At 40.2% G+C, this 17,793-nt stretch overlaps 1 protein-coding gene across 1 annotated transcript in view; it reads left to right on the top strand.

Moving 5' to 3' along the window:
- PTPRR (protein tyrosine phosphatase receptor type R) overlaps positions 1-17,793 on the top strand; it is a 137,288-nt gene that overhangs the window by 78,837 nt on the left and 40,658 nt on the right. The window contains exons 5-6 of the mRNA XM_015627853.3: positions 595-705; positions 4,330-4,592. Of these exons, the coding sequence (XP_015483339.1) occupies positions 595-705; positions 4,330-4,592 (374 nt within the window). The remainder of the gene's footprint in view (positions 1-594; positions 706-4,329; positions 4,593-17,793) is intronic.

The following is a 17,793-nucleotide window of genomic DNA, read 5'->3' as shown; positions in this document are numbered from 1 at the left end:
ATGTTCTATCAGCAGGAAACCAAAGATAGTGAGATAGTCAGAATTATAGATAGACAGATAATGAGATTATTTTCAGCAAAATAAGTATGTGTAACATAGAGGTGACAATGTGAGGGCTTCCCGGCTCATGAAGGCAAGCCAGTAAGTCAGCTGCTCTTTGCTCCATGTCAGGTGTAAACTTTGGGAAGGCTGGCGTGGGGGTGCTGGGGCTGCAGATAAGCACTGGGGAGAAAGAGACAGGGCGAGCGCTTCCCAAAGCCCGTGAGGGAGCTCAGCCCCTTGACCTGACGAGCCAGGTGGTTTCCAAGCAAGGCACTGGGTATTGTTTGCTTTACCTTCAAGCAGGCTGTGAGGGCTGGTGGAGAATTCTCTCGGATGGCCGTAGATGCCCGTGCAGAGCTGGGAGCTGGCCCTGCTCCATGGCCTGGGTGTGGGCAGGGGGTGCCAAGAGCAGCGTTCAAAGTCATGCCATGTGCTGTGGAATTTCAATGCTGACAAAGCTGAGGAGAATGATTAATGCCAAATGAGAGCTATTTAATCTGCACATGCCACTCTATAACCTTTTTTCTCTTTCTGTTTCATTGCTTAAAAAAGAAAAATGTTTTGCAAGGCCAGCATGAAGCAGACAAAATCTGGAGCAAAGAAGGATTTTATGCAGTTGTCATATTTCTCAGCATCTTCGTCATTCTAGTGACTTGTTTAATGGTAAGTTTCCCTTTTACCTTTATTTTGTTTTGTATTTCATGCTTTTCTTAGTCTGAAGAATAGGGTCACACATTCTTTACATGACAGGTGTTTTCTCAAGGCTATTAGAAACTCAACTCCGAGGTAAGAATTGGAAAGAATTCTTCAAAGTTTGAAGAATCACATTTCTTGATGTATTTTGAGTTGAGTGAAGAATGTAACTAGAGGGAAGCTGAAGAAATAAATAACAAGTTCTTAAATCTACAGGGTACCTGTGTAGGGACATGAGTGATGATTTCTCAACCTTCTTAGGTCCCAGAATCCCTGAAGTTCTCATACCTGCCTTTATTTCAATGTTATGGGCTAGCAAAAGCAACACCCCATTGATACAATGTTGTCAGTGCATAGTTGTTAGAGTGTGTATTTGTGTATCAAATACACAAATTTTAAACTGAAATAACTAGTAAGTACATGAAGGAGTAACCATATTTTTGAGCAACTTTGTCATTCACATTGTATGAGTTCAGTGGCCTGGTTTCTGAGCATTAGGCACAATTCTAATATGTTGAATATGAGATGTGCAACGGTCACACAGAAGATGAACAGCACTACACCACCACTGGCTTTTGTAGGGTAATATTTACATTTTTGTCCAATGTTGTATCTTATGTTTTCTTTAAATTCTTTAAATTTCTTTGAATTCTTTAAATTGTGTGATACTTCTGTGATGCACACATAAGAGTGTTAACTGAATTCTCTGACAATTATCAGCATTTATGAACACATAGTATCTTGGAGTCTTTTGAGATATTTTGCTCTCAAACACATTTAATTTTCTTTAACCTTACAACCATAAGACAGAAAGAATATCTAATCTGAAGTTATTAAAAAATATTCACATTTATACAAATGTTCACAAAAAATTTTAGCAAAATGTTATTTGATCTTTTAAAGTGTCCCTAAGATTTGAAAAACACTTATTTTATCACAGGAAATTGTTGCTTTATTTAATTTCTACTTTCTTGTTGTCTCCATCTCTCCATGCCATTTCACTCAAAAAAAAGGAGGGTATCTAGAAGTCTTCTTCTCTACTCTCTACTTTGGAGAAGAGTTATTTTGGTCACTACTAACTATTTAACTGAAAGGGTATAGAAAATGATGGCTGTCCTTGTCCTGGTACTGCACAATATTTTCATTGATGCATTGACAATATTGGAAATTGTAAGCATTCTGTATGACAGTATCAGAACTTCAAATATTCCTAGGGTGCCAGAGAAAAGAAGGGAAAGAACAAGAATGCTGCTTGGCAGGAACAGGAGCTCTAATCATGTGCATCAATACAATACAGGAAATGTGTTGTAAAACAACAGTTCTGTAGGAAAGGTTCCAGCAATATCACAGAACAGTATCACAGAACAGTAGACAGATAAGCAACATCAGTGTTGCAAAAAATGCACTTCTTATCCTGGCATATATAAATGAGGATATGATCTCTAAGACTTGAATTCAGCTCCGCTATGATAATTATTTGATTGGAGTATCATATCTTACTCATTTTCTATTGTTTCTCTCTACCATATTTGTGAAAAAATTCGGGCAATTATAGGAGGAAGGAGATGCAAGAATGATCAGAGACACAAAGTACATAAAATAATTTGGTTTATTTATGACAGGGAAAAGGAGCAAGCAGAAACATGATAGTTCTCAAACATGGAAAGATTTCAATGGCTGTCATAAGGAAGAAGATAATACTTTCTCCACAGGGGATTGGAAAAGAAGAAAATGTTTCACAGGATGATTTGGCTGACTTATTAGAGAGATCTTTGCTATCACATGTGTCACGAGACCCTGGATTGCATTGTTTGAGGAAGCTTGGGAGTTATCACCCATTAAGGTTTTAGGCAAACATCCGTCAGAAATAGTTTGGGTGTAGCTGATCTGAAGTTAGGACGGAGGTCAATACTAGTAGACTCCTTTATTTCCTTCTAGATGGAATTGCTATTGTGCTGTGGTGTTTTCTGCAGGCATTCCCCTTTCTGTTCCTCCCGGGTCCAACCTGTATCTTTACGTGTGCTACTGTTTAGACAGTGTAAGATTTTGCCAGGAGCTGATAATATCTGGGGTATGTGCAATCTGTAAAGCTAAGAAACAGCTCATGTTGGTTTTTATCCCATTTAATGTGTGTCAGAGTGGCAGATTGGGTTGGTCACTATATTTTTGGCCATTTAGTTTTTTTTACTTTACATAGAATTCATTAAAACTGTTATAGCACTTTCTGCAGAAAAGTGTTAGTGCAGAATGAACAGATGGTTTACCTAGCTAAGTCTTGTTTAATGTGTGTATTGCTAATGACATTAGGTCAGTTCCCAGCTAAACCTCTAATGCTAATCCTTGAACAAACAAACCCATCAGATGTATCCAGTCATCACTGGAAAGCTATGGAGTGATAGATCTTTATGTGGTGCTAGCAAGGCAACAGCTCTCAAAGAGCTTCTGACTTGCAGAGAAAAAATGCTCTGGTCTAGGTTTTGTCTTACACAAGGATCCAAATGAAATGCTTTACAAGAACTGATAGAGCAAAGTGGAAAATACAATGGCATTTGCAGACACCTTCAAAAACTGTGTAAGTGCTTTCCATCTCCACATGCAATAATTATTTTTCTCATAAATTTCATAGCTTGTAAGACATGTTTTGAAAATGGAACAGCTATGGCTCAGAAACTGTTTTTTGCATTGCCCTCCAAAGAAATAAGATGTGTTAAACAGATGTAACATGGGTACCTCTGGAGTGACTTTACTGAGCACAAGCTGACCTCACCAAGCCAGGGTTCAGCAACACTAGCGTAGAGTTTGATGGAAGAAGATCAGTACAACTTCTGCTTTTGTTGCACATATCTGATGTCTGCATTCATAAGCAATAGGTGGATAGATAATCCTGGTAATACAATGTATTCAGAAGTCAATTTCTTGGTGATTGTAAAGCATGCTTTTCTGAACAGATGGTTAAATAACTTCATTGGCCACTCATCACTTCAGCTGTATTTCAGAATAGTTAATGTTTCTCTGAGGATATTGTAGCCTATCCCTACCTGGAGAAGTATTTCAGTGTAGTAGCAGCCTACCATTACCAAAGCGACCTAGTCAAATTACTCTGTTCAACCCTCAGCTCTGTGTCAGATGAGTAAGGGTTTTCAAGAACATCTGCTCTAAAACAAATTGAGGCTGTTGTAATTAGAGACTTGTATCTGGCTAGGTCATAAACATGTCTTTTGTTTTGTACCATTGTCTCTCTTGTGTTAAAATGCTTAAAATTTCTTCTAATGTTACTCTATTTATCAGTACTTCCTTCTTCCCAACGTCTTCTGCAACTAAATTCCATTCCGTGTTATTTGCTCTTCCAATAATACTACTGCAGGTGTTACAAGTAAGTACTGACTCACAGTGTTAAAATCCCTACTGCCCATGTGTACACTCCGCAGTATATGTACTGGAAATATTTATCTTGTGAGAAATCCTGTGTAACACAACTTGTGACTTACCTTCTAGGAATGAAAGCCACGTATAGCAGTCTTATCCAGCATTTGCAATACCTTCCTTGCCTTGTTTACCAGGCAATTGAGATTGAGCTGTCCTCTGTTTCTGTAGGTTCTGTACAGATTAAAGGAGAAGATCCAGTTGTCACTAAGGCAAGAAAAGGAAAAGAAGCAGGAGATCCACCTCTCACCCCTTCCCCTGCAGACATCTCAGACTGAGTATAAGACCACCAACAGCATGGTCCAGCCTCAACAGGCTCCAAAGGTTATCAATGTTGTAGTGGACCCTCAAGGCCAATGTGTTCCTGAACTCAAACCTCCCCTGTGTGCCAGTCCTTCTCCTTTCAGAATGAAACCTGTGGGACTCCAGGAAAGGTAGGATGGTGCCTGCTGTGCTCAGGATTCATTCTAGTTTTTTATACTTATGCTTCATGATTTCATATGTTTCTCTTCTGTCAATGAATGTGAGACTTTGCCATACAGACATCTGAGAAGTGGGATTTTGGTGTGTTAACATCTATCTCACAGGTATTCTCTCCTTTCCTTTCTTTACATGTGACCAAAGATTCAGGTCATATGAAAATGTTCCAGTTTGGGCTGAGATTAACTGCATTAGTGGTATTCTTTTTGCTGATTGTATTCTTCCTGTTTCCAACAATTACTCCAAAGAAATAATTTTTCATTTTTCATTGATTTTTGCCTGTTTTGATCCTGGAGATCCTGGAAGACAGTCCAAAGGCTGGTTATGTATTGCCAGCAAAGGACATTCTCATTCTCAGGGAGTGTCTAGCACCTGGAAAACATAGAAAGAAGTATTTATACCGAGTGCATTTAGCAATCTCAAACAGTGTTTCCATTATCACCTTTAGATAAATTTTCTTCTTAAATGCAGCTTTCCATGATGGTCAGGATGCAGTGAAAAGTCAACAGGATTTATAAAAAGGAAAAAGTGATGAGTAATGGAGCCAACTCTTATGTGCAGTTCCTCAGAAATACTTGGGCACTAAACCCTGCCACTCATTGTACCTTTCAAAATGTGGGACAGTGCTCTTTTTATAAAACTAGTTATTCTTCCCACAGGAGAATGCACACTGACATCTGTCTCTCCTCTGTTAGAAACCTGTATAATTTCTTGTCTGATGGCTGCAGGCTGCTTTCATAAAGCATCAGTGCTCTGAATAGCTCACATAGCATGCAGCTGTGCAACTGAACTCTCCTGCCCCTGCACAGATGATAAATGAAAGAGCAGATGCCATGTGGAGACCAAGCAGAGCCTCATCTGTGAGGACTCTCAGCTGAGCTGTAACCCTGATTCAGCTTGAACCAGGGGGATTTCAATGACAGAGATTTTATCAATGGATTTATGACAGACAGAGCTCAGGGCAGGGGATTGATTCTTCTGTGAGTAAAAGAGGCTTAAAGGCAGAGCTGTCACAAAATATGTAGTGATATCACTGCAGAAAAAAAAAAAGAGAATGGAGGAAGCAAGTAAATAAATGTTGATAGTTTCCTCTCATTCCACAAGACTCTAAAAATAAAGCCCACAAGCATGGGAATCACTTAGCTTATTTACAATACTTAGTCCCTAACGTAGAATCTGCAGTAGCTGAGAGGGATTGAGGGAAGGGAGTTTGTAGAGGGATTTTGTACTTAAGGAGAAGAAACTTTTTGTATATAAGGAGAAGAAGCATTCCCATTTCTGAAACAAAGAAAGTATAAACAATTCATTTAAGATATTAATTTCCATCATATATAGGAGCTCTGCATTTAATTCTCCTAAAGCTAATTACATCCTTTGGAAGGACAAAGTTCTGAGTCAGGTATGAAAAAATGGAGAGCTGAGATACAAATAGAAAACTAAACCTGATGTTTGATCAAATAAACCAGACATTTAGGTTATTACTAAGGAAAAAGAAGTTGAGGGAATTGAGCACTTCAGTTTCTACTGTAAAAGAACACTAACAGACCATTGTGAGAAAGTGAAATCCATTGTGATAACATCCCATTGTGCAGTTCTTTATGTTTAACACAGACTCTGTCAGCCCAAGTCCACTCCTAAGAAGTGGTGGTTTATTTCAAGCTCAGTGTACAAAGGTCTGGGATATGAGGGAGAGAACTTTAGGGAATAGTTCATCTTCTGTTCCTCTGACATAAGCAGCTGTTACAGTGTATATTTCTTATTTATTTACTATAGCCTTTACTATGAATAAATTCATGTGCATTTTTACACTCAGTGTTGGAAGCAAAAAGTAATAACGTGGTGACACATTCTGCCTCAAATTTTATCTAGTGACTAGGTAAGTGGTCAGTTTAAAACTCCTCTCCACCTTTCTGTCCCAAAAACTCTTTGCACTAGGCAGCCTTGGGCCATCCTCATTACATGTGAGAGAAGTGGACTTTACAGCATGGATCTTCATACTACAAGGAGTAGCAAACCATATTCTAAACAGTCTAACAGCAGCTCTTTTTCAGTTAGTATGGAGTGAATCAATGTATGGAGGTCTCATCCTGCTCATGGAACAGCTTTGAGGCAACTTTTCAATAGTTTTTGCTATTCTGGTTTTGGTTTCTGCCAGGGGAAGAAGCTCTTGGCAAGCTAGAGTGAATATGGGAGCTCCTTGACAAACTTAGCATGGAGATTCCTTTGGTCACATGGCTTGACAGTGGTTCCTGAGCAGTATCTTCTAACTATCCAGACACTCCCTGGTTTGATTCCTTAAGAATGATCCATAGTCATGAAATGCCTAGTATGATCCAGACCAAACTGACCCTGGTTTGGGCCATGGTTCATTATTTCTCTTTGAGCAGTAGTGAGCTGTGCATAGCCATTTGAGTGGGAAGTTTGTGACAATCTCCCTGAAGGATGGGACAGAAAAGTTGGATAATGCAACCTGATCTAGTTGAAGATGTCCCTGCTCATTGCAGCAGTGGGGTTTGATTAGATGCCCTTAAAAGATCCCTTCTAGACCAAACTATTCCGTGATTTTATGCTTGCCTCTCAGGCTCTCTCTGCTTTGCACACTAGGTGCTGCTTTGAGGAACATACCCTTGTCAGGACAATGGGTAATGATTTTAAACTTAAGGAGGGTAGATTTAGATTAGATATAAGGAAGACATTATTTTGCAAAGAGAATGAAACACTGGCACAGTGTGCCAGAGGGGTGGCAGATGCCCCATCCCTGGAAACATTAATGATCAGATTGGAAAGGGCTCTGAGCAACCTGATCTAATTGAAGCCATGTCTGCCCGTGGCAGGGGAATGGGACTACATGACCTTTAAAGGTCCCTTCCATCCCAAACCGTTCTATGATTCTATGATCTAAGTGCAAAAATGTAGTGGAACTGAGTTTTCACAAAACACCACATCAGCCTCTGGCTCTCTGAACTTTACCATTTTTTGTTCAAAATAGCATTGGCCAGCACAGTGGCAAACAAATTGTTAATGGACTACTGTGCACAGATAAAAATATTTCTGGGAGTTTGTCCAGCTTCTTAAAACGTATTGTGCTTCTGAATACTAGAGCCAAGTCCATGAACATATTTTTCTGTGTATGTGGAAATGCTCTTACTCAGCTCTTTCTGTAAGACACAGCTTCCCGGCAGATTATTTGCCATATCAAGTGTGTGGGATGGTGCAGTTTTTATGCCACATGGGCACAGGCAGTGCTGCTTTGCTGGATGCGGCTGTGCAGCGTGCGGGGAGAGTGACACCTAGAGCCGGCCGGCAGCGCTGTTATCCCTGAGCTGCAGCTCCTGGAGGAGGGAAGAGGGTCACACTAGCAGGATGCTAACTGGCCCAGGGGCTGCAGGTGATACTGCTCCCATGCTGCACTCTCACCTGGAGAACTGCATTCAGCTCCAGTGTCCCCAACATGGATGAGAAGGATGTTGATGATAGAGCAAGGAAGGCCATGAAAATGATCAGATGGCTGGTGCACCTCTCCTGTGAGGACAGGTTGAGAGAGTTGGGATTGGTCAGGCTGGAGAAGAGAAGGCTCTGGGGAGACCTTGTTGCACCTTTTTGATACTTGCAGGGGGCCTATAAGAAAGATGGAGACAGACTTTCTCATAGGGCGTGTGGTACTAGATGACTTCTAAGGGTCTTTTCTAACTCAATCTGTTCTCTGATTCTATGATTTTCCTAGATGCTGATCTGGGATGTGTGCTCACGTGCAGCATGTAGTTTGGAAAGGGTGGAACTGTGATGGCCAAGAGCAGAGGGTGGACTGAAAGGGTGGAGGTGAGAGGGCAGTCAGAACAAATAGGCACTGACCCCTTTCTATTAAAACTACTGAGGCACGCAAGTGAAGGGCTATTTCTTCACAGCCTCTGCGCATCCTCTGGATCACTCAGTGCAGAATGCTTTGAAGTTGCTCTATTTTCATGTGTTCACAAGTGCTGCTCCTTTGCAGCAAAGACCTTCTCCACTGGTGACCCACTGTTGTATGGCTGACCAAAGGAGCAGGAGAGCTACTGTTCTCCTGTGGGTGTCTTCAGTGATGAACTGTCACAATATCCCAGTGCCGACGCCTGACTTTTGGATGTAAATAATTGTTTTCTCTCCTGTGAGCACATCTATGAATATTGCATCAGTGTTTACTTTTCTACTTAGGCTTTTATAGGTTTATATGAATAATGTATACTTCTTCCTTCAGCTGAGTAAGGTTTCCTCTTATTCTGTTTGTTGGGCCAAAATTCATCTTGATGTGAGTGGTCCTAGCCAAAAGCAGAATCTGGTGAAGTGGAATGTGATATTTTAGATTTCATTCTGACATATCAAGCATTGAAAATTCTTAGTAAAAGCAGTGAGTTGTTAAATCATAATCATGGTAGATATAAATATAAATGTTACCACACCAGCACAGTATCACAACTGGGTTTACATTTTCTGTGACCACTGCAGCTGTGAGTTTTAGTTCCTGTGTTATTTGTGACTAAGACAACTGCATTTCAACTAACTAGTGGACAGTATGATGTTTTGTTCAAATTAGTTACTGTGCAAAGATACATGGAAGAAAAGAAAATGTGGAAAATGTCTCTTCTACTGTGTGTTGAAAACAAACAGTGCTTTGGAAATTTTTCTCAAGCATTTTTATTCCATTCTAGCAACAAAGACCCTAAAACTGGCTATTATATTTTAATAATCAGAGGGAAAAATCACAACTATGTATTTTCTTAGTCTGTTACATATTCATCAGAAAATTATTCTGTCTAAAAGGAAGAGCTCTTCACATTCACATATCAGGATGTCAGGGGTTTACAGGGCTCTTATTCAGAACAGATAGTATTTTATGTGTGCCTTCTGCTGATTATTTTTCTCTGCAAATATACACAAGAGAGTGAAGATGACAATAGAAAAAAAGTTTAACAAATAAAGCAAAAAGCTGGCAGATAAGTGAAATAATAAACCATTTTAAAATGTGAAATAAAATAATTATTCATTGATATGGGGGCACAGCTGTGATACAGGAAAATAGAAGATACTCTGTGAAAGGGAAGAACCAGCAAGAGCAAAACTTGGAGGGGAGAGGGCTGCTCATGGGCATCATTCACATCAGAATGTGCAGCCAAGTCTGCAGCCTCTACAGAAAATCAGTAGGCATCAGAATAAAGAACTCTATGGAGACAATCACCTGGATCATTCAATTATTGTTCTCTACAAACAGAACAGATGAGTGAAGTTTGGCTTGAACTCTGACTGAGAACTCTGTGTGATGTTACTTTTCCACACAAACCAGAGCAATACTATAAAAATCCTATGCCACAGTTAATAGACTCTACCCAGTGAGATTTCTCTTACCATGCTGAAGATCCCTGTAAATTGGCAGCAGAATTCTTCTCCAGTTCTAAGAATTATTCACTAGACATGCAGTGAGTACAGCTCCCTGTAAGTATAGTGAAATAACAGTTAATATAATGTGAATTATAATGCACCTCATCTCTGTCCGCTTTCTTGTAACACGAGAAAGAGAGATATTCAAGTGGGAAAGAAAGGCAATATGTTTTTTATAATCTCAAAAAAAGATACAGATAACCCATAGGAGTCTATGGAACTCAGTGCCAAAAGGTAAATCTTTAAACAGGAATGTATTAACAAAAGATTCACACACAAATAATGAGAGCAGTTATTATTCTCTTTCTGTCTTCAGCATCCTTCCTCAGAAACATCTTGTATTTTACACCTTTATAAAGAAAATCTTGTATAATTTGGGCTTCAGGTTTGGAGGTGTTAAAAAATTGCTCTTAATATTGAAAACTCTTCTTTTTTATTAGTCATTCTGCATAGACACACAAATTATTAAACTATAGCTCCAGCCTCTTAGCCTCTTAGGCAATTTCTGTACACTGTAATTTGCCATCTGGATGACAAATACTGTGGATGACAATTATCACAAAAACTAACTCTAATACCTGTTTTCCTCATTTTAGAAAGGCAGTATTCATTAAAATGAATCATTATCTTAACAATACAGTGTACTGGATAAAACCTCATAAGAAACGTTGGAGCCGGGGTAAAGACCCTCATGTGCTCTTTTCTTCATTAATATTAACCTTAGCTGCACCTCATGATATCACTGTTTAACCACATCTCCGCTCTAATAGATGAGAAAAATTTCCAGCAATTCTCTCTGTCTCTGTTCTGATTTTTAGATCATAGAGCACAATTGCTGCAAATAGTTATGATGTTGCTTATCCATTATCATTTTACAAAGCTATCCATTGTGAGTAAGAATTTCAAGTAACACTCAGAGGGTAGCACCTTGCAGTTGGGCTACTGTAAACATGCCAGATTTTGTAGTTTATTGCACAAACATGGGAACTTAATATATTTACAGGAAGGGGCCTTGGATTTCCTGACTACAATACAGTAGCTTTTCATAGATTTGGAGGATAAATTTTCCCCATTGTGTGATGCTGAATATGCTTTCTGCATTCTTAATTTAAATTGTAGGGATTGTGTTAGGGAAATGTCAGTGTAATTGTTCTAAGCAAAGCTATGTGCCAACACAAAAGTACAAGCTGTGGAATAGTTTTATGGTGATAGCCTATCAGAAGGAATTTGCAAAGCACCAGGGACCAGTAGACTGAGTTTGAGGTGGGAGGCAGGAAATTTTGTGCTCTGATCTGTCTCTTCTACCAACTCCTTAGAGCACTTTGGGCATGGCACATAAATCTTCAGACACATTCCTAACCACTGGATTGAGGATGGCTGGATGCTGTGTTCATCTGAAGAGATGTAGCAAAGATGAGAACCTGAATCTGAGATGCAGTTAACAGTCCTACTTGCTACTATTTCTTGACACCATTTAGAGAGTGAGACGATACAATTCAAACCCCCCCCCCCCCCCCAAACAGTTTCTGAAAGACCTAAAAATACATTTCTCTCATTTGCCACCAATATTCCATCCTGGTCTGTAAGATCATAGAATCATAAAATGGCTTGTGTTGGAAGGGACTTTGAAGAAGATCTAGTTTCAGCCCCACTGCCAAGAGCAAGGACACCTTCCACTTGGTCAGGTTGCTAAAATCCCATCCAACCTGACCATGAACACCTCCAGGGGTGGGGCATCCACTTAAAATTTGATATACTCAGATACACTTACAGCACTAAGGCTGTGTAGCAGAAGTTGGTTTGTGTGCATACTGCTAAGCTTTCCTTGCCTCCAGAGAAGCAGGGACTGGATGCAGACTGCTTCCTGGGAATAGTTTATGCATGTGCTTGTTCCCAAACCTTAAATTGCTTTGGAGTGCTCTTGTTGTCAAAGGCTGAAAACAAGCCAGGGCTGCAATGATTGATATGTAGCACTGTCATTCAGTGCCTGGGATTGTTTTCCTGGCACTTTGCTTTTTTTTTTCAACATGTAGCTTGCACATGAAGTGGGTGTAGCAGCTGATACAAGGAGAGCAATCTTGATTGTTGGCAATTACTTATGGCCTTTTAGGTAATTGTTTTTCAGTTCAGGGTCTCCCTGAAGCCCTGCATTGTGGCTTCCCTCCTCCTCAGGCCATCTCAGCTAGCTGGAAAGCCACACTGACTGCTGCCACCTGCAGTCTGAGTAAAGAGTAAAGGCAAGGATTGTAAACTTGGGCTACTGAGGTGGGAGAAGCTACTCTAAGTAACGGGAAACTTGAGATGGGGTCCAGCTTGGGGTGTTTCCTTCTCAGTGCCTGAGAGGTCTGTGTTGGCACATGGATTCTTCACTAGAGAGAGAATAATGCTGTGCCTCCAACCTGCATTTGTGGAGTATTTCTGTGAGTGCACAGTAACTCTAAAAACTTTCTGCAAGTGCCAGATCTTTGAATTGCATGAATATCTGTCCAACCCATTACAGCCATCTTTGCTTATCTGCAGTGTAGGAAGAGGGCAGGAATGTGAATTGTCCCCTTTCTCTGGAGAGGAAGTGAACTCAGTTACCAGCCTAACAAAGACCCTCTAAAACCCACATTTTAACTATTTGACTCCTGGCTGTTTGAGAAGCTGTTTTGGTTGTGTTTAGAGCTTTTCGAAGCAAAACTCTGTGGGAGTTATAATCTAAATAAAAAAATGCAAATAACTAAGTACCAATGCCCAAACTTACACCCACAGTCCATTTCCCCGTGTCTGTGGCACATCTTAAAATTACTTTAGATTAGTGAGGGTAGATGGTAGGTTTCCACTCCTGTTTCCATCTCTACTTTGAATTGTCCCACATCCCTTTTTTCTTTCCTTGCAAAGAAATAAGCTTTCCAAAGCACATGACTCTCACTTTTGGGAGTGGTTGATTTAGGCAAATTAGCCTACCCTTTTTTCTGAGATTCTTCTGATGCAGCTTCGTGGCCCTCTGCTCTCATGTACAGGGAAATGTTCTGTTTAGCATATGCAGTCTGTGGCTGCCCTTGGTTTTACCTTTACTGTCCTCTGGGGTTTAGTCAGGAATTTTATAATAATTTTATTGTATTCCCAGGTCTCTTATCTGGCGTTTATTCTTGTTACTCCAGTTGCTACTGGTTTTAGCTTGTACACAGGAAACCGCAGTGCCAATCAGTGTCGTTCCCAAGGTGACAGGAAACCCTATTTGGTCGGATGTTGATTGTGCTTGTCTTTACGGCTCCACCCATCACATTTTCTTCCTTTTTGGCTTAAGTTAAGACAAATTAATCAGTGGCTGCCATCTGGTAGACAGTTTTGGTGGGTTTGCAGTGATTTGTCCAGCTGATCTTTTGAAAAGTCACACAAGGGAAAATATCCATGTTATTATTTAAGTGCCTCTTGAACTTGGAATTTACAGGGACTGGTTTTGCCCTGAGCACATGAGTAATTTGAGTTGTGAGTGATCTCCTTGTCTTTTTCAGCAGCAGTTTTGGGTCTTTGAGTGCTGTTTGGGGATCAGAGGGTTAAACTCTGATGCAGCTTTCCAGTGACTGATTTCCTCTGCTCCTCTCTGCCTCTAATTTGTTTCTGTGCTTGACCATCCAGGCATGGTTTCTGTGACTACTTCACCAGCTGTCATAATGCAGGCAGAGTGGGACATCTGGGAAAGTGAGGAGATGCACATTAGCTGGACTTGAATGCTCTGAGCATTTCGTCTCAGCTCTTGGCAGGATGTGTCCATCTGTGACATTTGCAACCTAATATATCACCTTTTCACAATGGTTGGTTGGAAAAAGCACCAGCTTTTTTATGAGATTGGTTTGTAGACAGGAAATATCTCTTGAGCCCTTGACTAGTACCCACAAGTACTGGTTTGGTTTCAGCAAAACAGTGTAGGAGGAAGCATCCATATCAGATATACAGAGTTTGGAAATTTAGAAGGAAGGTTGATTTTTCACATTTGGGGTTTGTATAGAAAAGTTTCCTTGAGTGTCCCCATTAATTCCTGAAAAAGACTAATTCTTCAAGTTAAAACAAAGATATTCACCTTTCCTCTTGTTTTGAAATGCATTTATCTCTGTTCATGACATTACTTTTACAGGGCAGCCTAAAGCAGAACTAAGTTCAGTTCCCCTTAATTTAAAATGTTAGGAACAGACAGAGAAAACAGTTAAAGAAAAAAACCAAAAAAATCAAAGTGCCTTCAAAACTGCAATGTAAGATATCTGAGTATTTATTTGAATTGCAAGAAGCCATGTGCTGGGCAGTGCTTACATCCAGCATATCTTGTAGCCATCAGTTAATAGTCCAGGCCATGAATCTCTTCTTTGAGAAGAGATTCAATCAATCATAATTAACTTTACTTCTATGCAGTGCTAGGACAACTCTTCAAACTTATGAGAGTTGACTAATTATACTACTTCTTTTTTGAAAAATCCAGTTCTGGATATTTGGCAAAGATCTCTTGAATAGTTAGAGCTAGTATGTACAGAAAGCTTAACATTGTTAGCTAGCAGAAAAATCTCCTGTTTGCACATACAACTTTGCTTAAAGAATACTGCATGTAAATCATGGGCTGGAGTATTTCTCAACTCTTGCTGGAAATTCTCTTTAGCATTGTCTCAGTACCTGAGAGTCTTGGTCACAGATCATGATCCCTCTGTGCAAGACTTCATCCATATGTACACAAAAATGTTCCTCTATCCAAGAGACACACATGCTAGACATCAGACACGGTAGTAAATGCATACAATCAGACATGCCTCAGGAAACAGAGAAGCAATAGCATCATGGCAGAGACAAGGATGCCCAAAGTATACCATGAGAATGGCTCAGCCAAAGAAATACTGCCCAGAGGCAGAGCTGATTCCATGTGACACTGACATTTCAGCCAGGCTCTTGCTAGAGTTATTTGTCTGCTTTGATATCATCACATCCAAGCTGATGCACCCATTTGGTTTTGCTTTGAACCTTAGCTGAGTTTCCAAGACATTCAAGGAACTCTTTTTGTGATTTTCATACTAAGACAAGTGGGACATTAATTGGTTAAGTGATCCAATACAGTATTGCAGATGTTGCACAATTAGTGCCTATTTTCATGAAATACCTTGGCTTTGAACTCTCCATTTCTCTAACCAGGGGAGTCTATAAGAAGCTACAAAAGTGATATTTCTTTCTGGGACAGGGACTTTCCTTATGTTCTCTATCAAAGAATATACTTTGATGCTTAACAAACAGAGAGTACTGTTACTAATTTATGGTATTTATAATTATCCTTGTTATGTTAATACTGTGATTTGATAACAGGAGAAAAACAGAACACAGCAACTTCAAATGACTGCTCAAATATGCGATAGGCATCAGAAAGGGAAGTAGTGTATATAATTCCCACACAGAAAAATGTCGTTAAGTACAATGTTTCTCTTGGGAATTCAGTCCCAGTGCTTCAGGATAACCAATGGCAGCTCCCTGGAAAACTGCTGCCAGCAAGAGATGGGGATAGTGCTGGGCAGGGGCAGCTGAGTTTTCCCCTCTGCCAGGGTTGACTCTTCTGCTTCCCACCATTCCCTGACAGCGGCATCTCCTGTTTTTGAGATGTCTCAAATCCTTCCTGAGTCATAAAAAATTCCCCTGGGAGACTTCTGCATACACAGTCCAGAGGCTTTCAGTTCCTTTCCCTGGATTTGATAGTGGATCTAAATATACAGTCTTACAAGAAGAGAAGGAAAACAATCAGAATGTCAGAAAAGTGCACAATAGATAAAAAATGCAATTTGCATGGGCTTGTTTCACTTCAGACTCTGTTTAGCTTGTTTGGCCTCAGTGGATTTATAGACGTATCTGGGAAGAGAGTTTGGCCCACAGAGTACAATACTGAATAGGTTTGCAAAATAAGGCAGCATTGTGAAAAGCAGAAAGCATGTATTGTAATTAATCCTTAAGTTAATCCTGTAGCTACAGAGAGTGCATTTGAAATTTACTGATAAGATTATAATAAAATAAATGTTTTCTGCTTCAACAGAAGGATTTTCACAAATGAAGATTGTTTAAATACCGCTCTAGTCCCCCTGTATAGTGCTCACTATTGCCTGGCTCCCAGCTATAGAGCTCACCATCCTGGGTCAGTGCAGAGGTCATAAGGTGGGCTATGAACACTGTCTGAAGGAAAAACTACAGAAAGGAAACACCAGGCACAAAGATGGGGAAGCACCCTTTGGTTCAGGACATTCCTAAAGTACAGATTGCCAGAAGATGGAGAATACACTGAAAATAAGTAACTATTAATTAAGTAATCGATCATTCCTGCTTGCTTTGTTCTTGCGTTCTTTCCCTAAACCTCCTCTTTCTATTGAAAACAGGATACTGGTCAACCTCTGGCTTTACAGAGGCTTACACCAAATTTATGTTCATATTTCTGCATTACTGCCTTCAATGTATTTTAGGCTGACCTATATTACATCATTAGCCATATGAAGCCCTGTGTGTTGGAAGCGTTTGTGCTGAGATAGATGGGGTGGAGGTCAGGGTGGGAGTGATTTCAGTTTATCTTTCAGATGTGACTTCTTTCTCTTTATTTCATAATGTAATGTGCATTTAGAGGAATACTACTTTTTTCAGGATCCTCACTTTTCCCTCCTTTATTCAAATTCAGAGAAGTAAATTTAAATCAATCTGTTTAAGTTTCTAAATGCCATAAATCCTTTGCTAATAGAGGACTGTGAATCTGAAGCAATTGTTATTATTTCACTCTGAAATTTTTAATCTATTCGCACTCACTGATGGTATGTGTAAGAAAGAGTAGATCAGAAAGCCTGTGCTCTGGCCTTCATCTCTGGGCACAGGTACAGATGCATATCCCTGTTCTAGAGTCCTGCCTATGCAGCCCCCTATAGAAATGTCTCTCATGAAGGCAGGCAGTCCAGGGCCATGGACTTCAGGAGATCTGAGGAGCTCTGTAGAAAAGAGCTCCAGATCAATTACCTGTCGGTTCCTCATCAGCTGTTCAGTCCTAAATGGGACTGCACAGCTTGTCAATATCTGTTTTTAAGGTCTACCTAACCTCTGAAGTGCAAGATAAGGTACACCTTGGCATGCAGACATTTGCAGCTGTTTTAAAAGTATTAAAACATAGCTCTTTTCCAAATTGCAAGCCTAAGTGGATTTCCTAAACTTTCTTTTCAAAGGGAATGCAGGCACTTATACCATTAATATACTTGTTTGAGCAAGCCTTCCCATAGAAAGCAAGGCTGGAAAGCCAGACTATGAAACTGGATCAAGAAAAGAATTAGATGTCAGGTCTGGAGACTTTAGAAGCAGCCAAAGGGCAGATCTAAGAGCACATATATGGGTCCTATCTCTAAGAGCTCAAATCCCACCAATCCATGGTACAGCTTAGGCTCATTAGTCACCCTGGAAATGGAACTGTGTTCCAAAGTGGATGTGCTACAAGGATTTGGGGTCTGTGCAGGCAGCCTTAGGTGCTCTGTAGGCTGTGTGACCGAGCCGAGCTGTTCTGCCGGCTCCCTCTGGGAAGGTCCGTAGGTGGCGCAGCTCTGCTGAGCGACGTTGTGGGTCTGGAGGTTTTGCATTCGCCAGAAACTGCTGCAGTTCAGTAATTTCTTCAAAGTGCACTAACAATTCATTTGTCTGCTTAGAAATCTTCCGTGTGACACTTGCAGTAGTTTAAAGATAATGAGGACCAAGTCAAATAAACAAGAAATGTGC

Source organism: Parus major, chromosome 1A, assembly GCF_001522545.3.
Source record: "Parus major isolate Abel chromosome 1A, Parus_major1.1, whole genome shotgun sequence".
NCBI lineage: Eukaryota > Metazoa > Chordata > Aves > Passeriformes > Paridae > Parus > Parus major.
This window is presented reverse-complemented; position numbering and strand designations above follow the sequence as displayed.